The sequence below is a fragment of the Cetorhinus maximus genome, unplaced genomic scaffold, assembly GCF_964194155.1.
Source record: "Cetorhinus maximus unplaced genomic scaffold, sCetMax3.hap1.1 HAP1_SCAFFOLD_796, whole genome shotgun sequence".
Taxonomy (NCBI): domain Eukaryota; kingdom Metazoa; phylum Chordata; class Chondrichthyes; order Lamniformes; family Cetorhinidae; genus Cetorhinus; species Cetorhinus maximus.
This window is the reverse complement of record NW_027596738.1, coordinates 133076-143539: the sequence shown is the minus strand read 5'-3', so window position 1 is coordinate 143539 and position 10464 is coordinate 133076. Positions and strand designations below refer to the sequence as shown.

The following is a 10464-nucleotide window of genomic DNA, read 5'->3' as shown; positions in this document are numbered from 1 at the left end:
ATGGGCCGAATGGCCTAATTTCTGCTCCTATGTCTTATGGTCTTATTTTCCAGTGCTTGGCCCATAGCCCTGGAGGCTATGGCAACATAAGTGAAAATCTAAATACTTCTTAAATGTTACGAGAGTTTCTGACTCAACTACCCTTTCAGGCAGTGAGTTCCAGACTCCCACTTCCCTCTGGGTGAAAAAATTTGTCCTCAACTCCCCTCTTAGCCTTCTACTTCTTACCTTAAATCTATGCACCCTGGTTATTGACCCCTCTACTAATGGAAAAAGTGCTTCCTATCCACCCTATCTACATCCCTCAATCTTATACACCTCCATCAGGTCCCCTCTCAACCTTTGTTGCTACAAGGAAAACAACCCCTGCCTATCCAATCTTTCCTCATAGCTCAGATCCTCCAGCTCAGGCAGCAACCAGGTAAATCTCCTCTGCACCCTCTCCAGGGCAATCACATCCTTCCCATAATGTGGTGACCAGAACTGCATGCTAGACTCCAGTTGTGGTTTAACCAGTGTTTTATACAGTTCCAGCATAGCCTCCCTGCATTATATGTCTTGGCTAATAAAGGCAAGTATGCCTTCTTAACCACCTTATCCACCTGCCCAGCTACCTTCAGGGATCTATGAACATGCACACCAAGGTCCCTTTGATCTTCAGTACTTTTCAGGGTCCTACCATTCTTGGTGTAATCCCTTGCCTTGTTAGCCCTCCCCAAGTGCATTACCTCATACTTTTCCGGGTTGAATTCCATTTGCCACTGCTCTGCCCACCTGAGCAGTCCATTGATATCCTCCTGCAGTTTACGGCTATCCTCCTCACTGTTTCCCACCCTAACAATTTTTGTGACTTCAGCGAGCTTCTTGATCATACCCACTACATTTAAGTCCAAATCATTTATGTACACCATGGGCTCCAGCACCGAGCCCTGCGGAACCCCACTGGAAACAGACTTCCAGTCACAGAAACATCCCTCTACCATCACCCTCTGCTTCATGCCTCTCAGCCAATTTTAGATCCAACATGCCACTTTGCCTTGGATCCTTTTGGCTCTTACTTTCTTTACCAGTCTGCCATGAGGGCCCTTATCAAAAGCCTTGCTAAAGTCCATGTAGACCACATAAGATGCATTACCCTCATCAACACTCCTGGTTACCGCCTCAAAAAATTTGATCAAATTTGTCAAACACAACCTCCCATTAACAAATCCATGCTGACTATCCCTGATTAATCTGTGTCTCTCCAAGTGCAGATATATTCTGTCCCTCAGAATTCTTTCCAGTAACTACCCCACCACTGAGGTTAGTCTGACTGGCCTGTAACTTCCTGGTCTATCCCTTCCTTTCTTAACAGTCCTTCAGGTCAGAAAGGATTGGAAAATTACTGCCAGGGCCCCTGATATTTCTTCCCTTGCCTCCCTCAACAACCCCCAGGCTGTCATCTCATCCGGGCCTATGGATTTATCCATTTTTAAGGCTGCTAAACCCGCTGGTACCTCCTCTCTCTCTCTCTCTCTCTATGTTAATTTTCTGTAATATTTCACAGTCTATACCTGCATCCTTTTCTATTGTGAAGATTGATGCAAAGTATTCATTGAGGACTGCACCTACATCTTCCGGGTCCCCACACACATTACCTCTATGGTCTCTAAATGGCCCTACTCTTTCCCTATTATTCTCTTGCTCTTTATATATTTTTAAAAAACCCTTGGGTTTTCCTTTATTCTTATTACATACCGATGTTTTCTCATGCACTCTCTTAGCTTTCCTAATTTCCTTTTTAAGTTCCCCTCTGCACTTTTTATACTCCTCAAAGGACTCTGCCGCATTGAGCCCTCGGTATCTGCCATAAGCTTCTCTTTTTTTCTTAATCCTAACCTTTATGTCCCTTGACATTCAGGGTTCTCCGGACTTGGTCCCCCTTTTTTTTATGGGAACATATTTGCCCTGTACACTCTCTATTTCCTCCTTGAATGCCTCCCACTGCTCTGACACAATTTTATCTGCAAGTAGCTGCTCCCAGTCCACTTGGGCCAAATCGTATCTCATCTTAGTAAAATTAACCTTTCCCCAGTTTAGAACTTCTATTCCCGGCCCAACCTTATCCTTTTCCATAACTATCCTAAATCTAACTGAGTTATGGTCACTATCTCCAATATGTTCCCCTACTGATATGCCTTCTACCTGCCGGGCTCACTTCCGAATATTAGGTCCAGAACTGCCCCCTCCCTTGTTGGGCTTTCTACGTACTGGCTAAAAAAGTTCTCCTGGATGCAACTTAAGAATTTTTCTCCCTCCCTTGCACACTAAATAGTTAATATTTGGGTGGTTGAAATCCCTTACTATTACTGCTCTATTATTCTTACACTTCTCTGAAATTTGATTACATATTTGATCCTCTATCTCTCCCTGATTGTTGGGAGCCTATAGTACATGCCCAACAGTGTGTTTGCCCCTTTTGTGTTTTTTACCTACCCATATGGCTTCATGTGATGATCCTTCCAAGATATCATCCCTCCTCACTGCTATAATTGACTATTCATCAATATTGCAACCCCCCACCCCCCCCCCCCCCACCCTCCTCTTCTATCCCCCTCTATATCTGTTCTGAATACCCTATAACCAGGAATGTTGAGCTGCCAATCCTGTCCTTTTAGCCAAGTCTCGGTCATAGCTATGATATCATACTCCCACATGCCTATCTGTGCCCTCAGCTCGTCTGTCTTATTCCTCAGGCTCCCCGCATTAAAATATATTCCATTTAGCCTTGCTAAACTCACTTCTTTCTTATCTAGCCTATGCTTCCTCTGCCTTCCATATTCGCTTACTAACGTTTTAACTTCTAATTCCATCTCAGCTTCTCTGCCCTCTGAACTACTTTTCAAGATCCCATCTCCCTGCCAATTTAGTTTAAATCCATCCAACAGCATTAACAAACCTCCCCGCGAGAATGTTGGTCTTGTTCCTGTTCTGATGTAACCGGTCCAACTTGTACCGGTCCCACTTTCCCCAGAAACGGTCCCATTGCCCCAGGAATCTAAAGCCCTTCCTCCTGCACCATCTCTCCAGCCATGCATTCATCTGCTCTATCCTTCTGTTCCCATACTCAGTACTGCATGGCACCAGGAGTAATCCGGAGATTACTACCTTTGAAGTCCTGCTTTTCAATTTCCTACCTAACTTCCTAAAGTCTGCTTGCAGGACCTCATTTCTCTTTCTTCCTATGTCATTGGTCCCAACATGGGCCACGACCTCTGGCTGTTCACCCTCCCCCTTCAGAATGCCCTGCAGCCATTCCGTAACATCCTTGACCCTGGCACCCGGGAGGCAACATACCATCCTGGAGCCACGCCTACAGCCGCAGAAGCGCCTGTCTATTCCCCTCACTAATGAGTCCCCGACCACTATTGCCCTTCCATACTTCTCGCCCTGAGCAGCTGGATCACCCACAGTGCCATGCCCTTGGCTCTGGTTGGCCTCCACAGAGGAACCGTCACTCTCACAGTTTTCCAAGGCCGATAAATGGTTTACAAGCGAGATGCACTCAGGATTCCTTCACTACCTGCCTGCTCCCCCTCTTCTGTCTGGAGGTCACCCATTCCCTCTCTGCTTGCACTCCCTTAAGCTGCGGGGTGACCACATCCTGAAACGTGCTATCCACGAACCTCTCAGCCTCGTGAATGCACTATAGTGTCCCTAGCTGCCGCTCAAGCTCCAAAACCTGAAGCTCCAGTCGGAGGCACCTCGTGCACAGAATGCCAGAAGCGTCTAGGATTTCCCACACAGCGCAGGAGGTGCAAATCAATGGACTGAACTCCCCAGATATATCTTAACTAAATAGAATATGAACCCTTGCTTTTACTTTACCCTGACTCCTACTTGAGTGTAGACTAGATGCTAGATCCTCTAGGTACTGCTGACTGCCTGTCCCAGGATCGTCTTCTCGCACTCTCCTCTGGTAAAACTGCCTGTAGCAGATAGGAGCAGATTGCACAGTGAATGTTAAATTGGCAGCTTTGGATTGTGCATAGAGAATGCTTTAACTACTTACTCACTGAGAGGCAGAGAGATTTTTAGCCCAATTAACCCAACCTAGATTTTAACAATATGATGTATCCCAAGAGGAAAAGCATAAGAACAACAAAATAATTACACCTGCCTCTCAGCCAGGAAGACTGGGTTCAAGTTCCAATCCAGAACTTGAGCACAAAATCCAGGTTGACACTCTAGTGCAGTATTGGGGTGGTATTTTGGTGATGTTGTCTTTCAGATGAGACATTAAACCAAAACCCCATCTGCCCACTCAGGTAGATGTAAAACATCCAACGGTACTATTTTGAAGAAGAACAGGGGAGATCTCCATGGGGCCAATATTTATTCTTTAGTCAACATCACTAAAACAATTTACTTGGTGTTATCACCTTGCTGTGTGTAAATTGGCTGCCGCGTTGCCAACATTACAACAGTGCCTACACTTCAAAAAAATTTTCTTGAGCTGTACACAGCTTCAAGATGTCCTTTGGTCATGAAAGGTGCTATATAAATGCAAGTCTTTCTTTACTATGAGGTGATCTGGGGGTTTGGTGCTCATGACCTTTTGACTCAGATGTGAAAGTGTTATCTGTTGAGCCACGCCTGACACCCTGATAATTTGAAGAGCCCTTTTAGTCCAGCAGCTCTTGTACATGTGAACAAACAGTATTGGTGCCTGTTCATTTGAACAAATGCATTTATTGTCAAACAAAAGCCACTTTGCATGACAGAATCTAGGTTTGAACCTCCACTCTTCCATTTAATGGTTTTACTCAATAAAATTTCACTCCTCAGCGAGTTACATCTACAGCAAAGAAGGTACAATGTCCATAGAATAGACAAATCAGAGAAGCAGTTTTTAAAAAAATAAACATTCAAGAACTTAACGCCAATGGTGCTAGTGCTAGGTAACTGAGGAACAGAGGAACATACCCTGGCTGGATTAGTATTTTAGACCTAGTTGACTATACAAATAGAAGCTTGGTTAAATTGAAATAGTGTACTGTACACTTTATACACTAATGCTATAATATACATATATATTCACAGTAGTATCTGCACTAGGATTATTTAATTCTTCTTTAAAAAAATCTATTTTGTTAAAATAGAATTAAGCATCAGGCAAACAGCATTAATAATATGGCAAAATGCATGCAAAAATCTCATATTGGCTGGTAAGGGTTTAATCTCAATAGTAGCTATGCTTTTCTGGTTATGAGCTAACCTGGTATCTAAGTGCATTTAGGTGTAGTATATTGGGCTCGCACGGTCTGTAACTGATCCCCTTTGTTGTCCCTGCGAATATACGAGCCTGCTGCTAATTTATCGACAGGCTTAACTCTGTTGACTTCACCGCATCCACCAGGAAGGAAAGCTCGTTGCACAGTGTCTCATACCGAAAAGCCATCCTGATCTGAGCCACATTAGTCTTCCGGATATCATTCCCCTCAGGCCCCTCCTTCAAGTAGTTTACCCCCAAGTAGTGTTGCTTCTCCTTTTGAAAAGAAATAAAGGCAAGTATGTTAGTTCTGCTCATATCCTTGTAGAATCATAGAAATCTACAGCAGAGAAGCTGTAGCCATTCAGCCCATCATACATGTGCTGGCTGAAAAAGATCTCTTCTTTCTAATCTCACTTCCCAGCTCTTGGTCTTGTAGCCTAGTAGGTTACAGCACTTCCAAGTGTATATTTAAGTATTTATTTAAATATGATGAGAATTTCCGCATCCTACCACAATCCCAGCCAAAGCAATCTTTCTTCATAGCTAAAATTCTCCAGTCTCAGCGACATCCTTGTAAATCTCTGCTGTACCTTTTTTATTGCCATCATATCATTCCTATATTGCAGTAACTAGAATGATATGCATTACTCTAGCTTAGACTTAAGTAGCCTTTCTTACATTTCTAGTATAACTCTCTGCTCTTACATTCCATGCCTTGGTTAATAAAGGGAAGTATCCCATATGCCTTCTTAACCACCTTACCTACCTGTCTTGCTACCTTCAGGGATCTGTGGACATTCATTCCAAGGGCCCTTTGCACCTTTACACATCTTGGTATCCTACCATTTATTTGGTATTCTCTTGCCTTGTTGTCCTCCCCAAATACATTCCCTCGCACTTCTCCAGATTGAATTCCGTTTGCCATTTTTCTGCCCACCTAACTAGTCACAGAATCTTTACAGTACAGAGAAGGCCATTTGGTCCATTGAGTCTCTGAAAGCACTAGCTCTCTGAAAGAGCATTCTATCTAGTCCCACTCCCCTGCCTTATCTCCATAATCTCAGTCTATTGGTATCATCCTGCAATCTACAGCCTTCTTCCTCACTGTCAACCAAACGGCAATTTTCGTATCATCTTCAAACCTCTTAATCATGCCCCTATACATTTGAGTCTAAAGCATTAATGTGTACCCTAAACAGCAAGGAACACAAGTACTGAGTTCTATGGAACCGTAAAGAAAACAGCCTTCCAATCACAAAAACACCCATCAACCATTACCCTTTGCTTCTGGCCACTGAGCTAATTTTGGATCTAACTTGCCCTTGGATCCCATGGGTTCTTGCTTTTCTGACCAGTCTACTATTTAAGACCTCATCAAAAGCCTTGCTAAAATCCACGTAGACTACATCAAATGCATTGCCTTCATCAACCCTCATTACCTCCTCAAAAAATTAAATCAAGTTAAGTCAGATACAACCTCCCCTAAAATTCATGCTGACTTGTCTTTGACTAATCTGTCCCTCTAAATAATGATTAATACTCTCCCTTAGAATTTTTTTTACAATAATTTGCCAATCATTGTGACTAGGCTGAGCTGTAATTACTTAGTTTATCCCTTCCTCCCTTTTTACAGAAAAGTGCATTAGCAGTCCTCCTGTCATCCAGCATTACACCCAGACACGACTGGAAAATATTATCCAAACCTCTGCAATTTGCTTCCTTGATTCTCTTAGTAGTCTGGTATACATTTCACCAAGCCTGGTGATTTACCTACATTCAAAAATGCCAGACCCCTTAATATTTTCTCTCTCATTATGTTTACCTCACCCAATATTTCACACTCCTCCTCACCTACAACATCTGCATTGTCCCTCTCTTTTGTGAAGATAGACGGAAACTATTCATCAAGAACCATGCCCATGCCTTCCTATTCCACACACACACTACCTCCTAGTCTCTAATTAGTCCCACTCTTTCCTCAGTTATCTTATTTATGTATTTTTGAAGCATCTTTGGGTTTTCCTCGGTTTTACTTGACAATATTTTTTCACGCCCTTTCTTTGCTTTCTATTTTCCTTTTAAATTTCACCCCTACACTTTTTATACTCCTCTAGGCTCTCTGCAGTATTTAGCTCTTGGTATCTGATGAAAGCTTCCTTTTTTCCTCCTATCCTTTGGTCCTTGACAGTCTGGGAGGGGGTGAGGGCGGGGGGGGGGTGGTTCTAGATTTGGGAGTCCCACACTTGCTTACTAATTTTCTGTCTTCCATTTCCAGCTTTGCTTTTCTCCCTTCTGAATCTATGTTCTGATTCCCATCCCACCACACCCCGCACCCCCACTCCCCACCGACCACCCCAACCACCAAGCTAGTTGAAGTTTAAGTGGTGGTTTACACCCATAGTACCTTTTTCTGTAGTGATAACCAAGTGGCTTTTGGGCCATTCAGAAAGCAGTTAAGAATCAATCATATTGCTGTGGGTCTAGTGTCACATGTAGGCCAGACCAGGTCAGGGCTGCAGATTTTCTCCCCGAAGGACATCAGTGAACCAGATGGGTTTTTATGACAATTCAGTAGTTTGATCATTATTAGTGTGATGAACATTTTAGTCCAAATGTATTAATTAATTGTGTTTAAATTCCCCCACCTGCCATGGTGTGAATTTGAGCTCATTCCCAGACCATTAGTCCGAGTTTCTGCGTTGCTAGTCCAGTAAAATTAGCATTATGCTACCATCCCCCCCATTCCTACTGAGCTGCAGCTGACACCTCTCCTTTGTTTAACTTGTGGAGACAGTGCCCGTTTTATCGAACACATTCTTCCTCAGCAGAAAACCGTAAACTGCAGGTCACCTCCATGTCTGAATTGTAAACCCTCACTATAAATATAGCTGCTAGTTTAGCCTTCACTTTGCAGCAGCTCTTGTAAATCATGTGACAAAACCTCAGGAGTCAGCCTCTCAGCATTAATCTCTTAATGTGCTTTCAGTGATTGATTCCGATGGGCCTGCTTGCACGTACAGAAGTCTACCCTTTACTTTTTTGTACTACCGTCTGCAGCCGTATCGATTCGCAGCTTTGTCTGGAGAAATGTGAGTGAAGATTGTAATGGGAAGAACATTCTCCCAAGAGAAGATGACTTGGCACCAAGTATGGGTTTGCACTCAGTCGCTGGTCACGTTTCATTGCTTAGACTTCAAAATTACATCACGGTAAAAACTCTAAATGTTCTCTCCATTGTCTGAGTGCAGCAGAGGGGCTTGGCCAGACTGTACAATGCTACATACAGTTTCAAAGCAAGTGCAAAATTTGATTGGAACAGTAAATGAAACCGAGGCCAAGTCTTATTGTCAACCAAGGATTAATAACTTCTCTCTCTCTCTCTCTGAACGGGCATCTGACACACACTGGATGCTGTAGCACGTAGGGTAGGATGCCCCTCCCTTCCTCTCCTAGAAAAATAGCAGGCGTTTGCCTTAAGATCTTAGCATAAAAGTTTTCCATCACATTCTGACTGGAATTACAGTCCCAAGGTGTCCCTGTGAAAGGGGAGGGGAAGGAGGCCCAAGACGCATTCTGATCTTCATGCCTCTGATCTCTGACAATATTTCACTTGCGGACGGCAGAATGAAACCTGTTCCTATCAGTTTTCTCAAGTCCCTCAATTCCCTGGCCATTTGTTCATTGAAAATCTCCACCTCCGCTTCGCAAACCACCTGAGAACCGAAACATGATATTAATAAGATCCTTCAGATTGTGGAGCCTTATTAAACATACTGTTTCTATAGTTTTACCTCATGCGACAATCCGCTTTGAAGCACACTGTTCCTCGCTATCTCACACAGGTCGCAGGTACTAAGTTTCCACACTTGGGCAGCTATTGCATATTCCTCCATCAGTGCTTCCTGGATCAGAACAGAATAATTCATTAGTTCCCTATCTCAAAGCACAAGCAGCAACATGCCAGAAGCAAACCTGACTGGTATTGGCCTTGTAAAATCCGAGTATTTTTAACAGTGCTTAAATATAAAGGCTTCTTCAGCAGCAACTCACAAACCCACAATCTCTGCCACCTAGAAAGACAAGGGCAGCAGGCACATGGAAACACCACCACCTGCAACTTCCCCTCCAAGCCACAAACCATCCTGACATGGAACTATATCACCGTTCCCTCACTGTTGCTGGGTCAAAATCCTGGAACTCTCTCCCTAATAGCACTGTGGGTGTACCTACACCACATGGACTGCAATGGTTCAAGAAGGTGGTCAAGAGTAATTAGAGAATCGACAATAAATGCTGGCTTTGCCAACGATGCTCACATCTGATGGATTTTTTTTTAATGGAATTATATTCCAACTAAATGGTTACGTAGCAGATTTGGGCATTAATTTCTGATACCTTTTCAATCCAGTATAAACTATACTTTGTATATTCCTCAGTGCATGGAATCTTTATGAAAAGTATCTGGCAAGTAGAGCAAGATCGAACTATTAACGACCTCTGACACTGAACCTGAAGGTTAGTAGGGTTGGAGGTGGATCACCCAAGTTAAATAATGGCAGATGGTATCCATGTCACTGTGGGTACATCTCTGGCGCAAGGTTTAGGGAGTAGGAGGGGGTTGAGCTCACCTGGAACTCACCTGTTTCGCACTCCTGTCCCTCAGGACAGCAACTTAGGTCAAGGAAGCATTAGGTCGATGGACATGACTAGCTCCCTTTAGCAGATAAACCTGCTGCTCAGCATATCAACTTCCTGCCAGGGAAACTGCAGGCCGGGGAGTTGCCATTCTATGAAGCGTGCCCCCTATTACATTCCTGGCTTTATTTATGCAGATAGAGACCTCAGAAGGGCCCGTGGGACCTGGCCTAATTCACGGTCCTGCTGCTGGACAGGCGACAGATATTTGGGGCACCACTATTACCAGCTGATTGACCATAATCAGGTGATGACCACAAGGTTGTCTTGTATTGTATCGACATGTAAGAGTCTGGGGAGGGAGACTCCAGAAACCTACTCCACAGAACCATCTAATGGCCGGAGTGTGCAACTGCATTGTGACAATCCACATTATAAAATTGAATGAAAAATGTTGACATGGCAATTTACAATGGGACATGTACACAGGACACAGCTGGGAATAGTGCAGGGACATGTAACTGCAAGTAGTGTCATAGGTTAACATCCTAAAACTAAATTTTACATGTTGACTT

At 43.6% G+C, this 10464-nt stretch overlaps 1 protein-coding gene across 6 annotated transcripts in view; it reads right to left on the bottom strand.

The window, feature by feature from the left end:
* Positions 1–4711: 4711 nt before the first annotated feature.
* The window catches only part of LOC144674785 (AMP deaminase 3-like), a 57573-nt gene continuing 51820 nt past the window's right edge, over positions 4712–10464 (bottom strand). For 5 of the 6 annotated variants that reach the window (XM_078535981.1, XM_078535982.1, XM_078535979.1 and 2 more), the window contains exons 14-15: positions 9046–9156; positions 4712–5527 (exon numbers count right to left, since the gene is read on the bottom strand). In XM_078535981.1, the coding sequence (XP_078392107.1) occupies positions 5351–5527; positions 9046–9156 (288 nt within the window). In that variant the 3' untranslated portion in view covers positions 4712–5350. Of the gene's footprint in view, positions 5528–9045; positions 9157–10464 lie in introns of those variants that run through there. The other variant, XR_013574634.1, reaches the window with a different exon arrangement.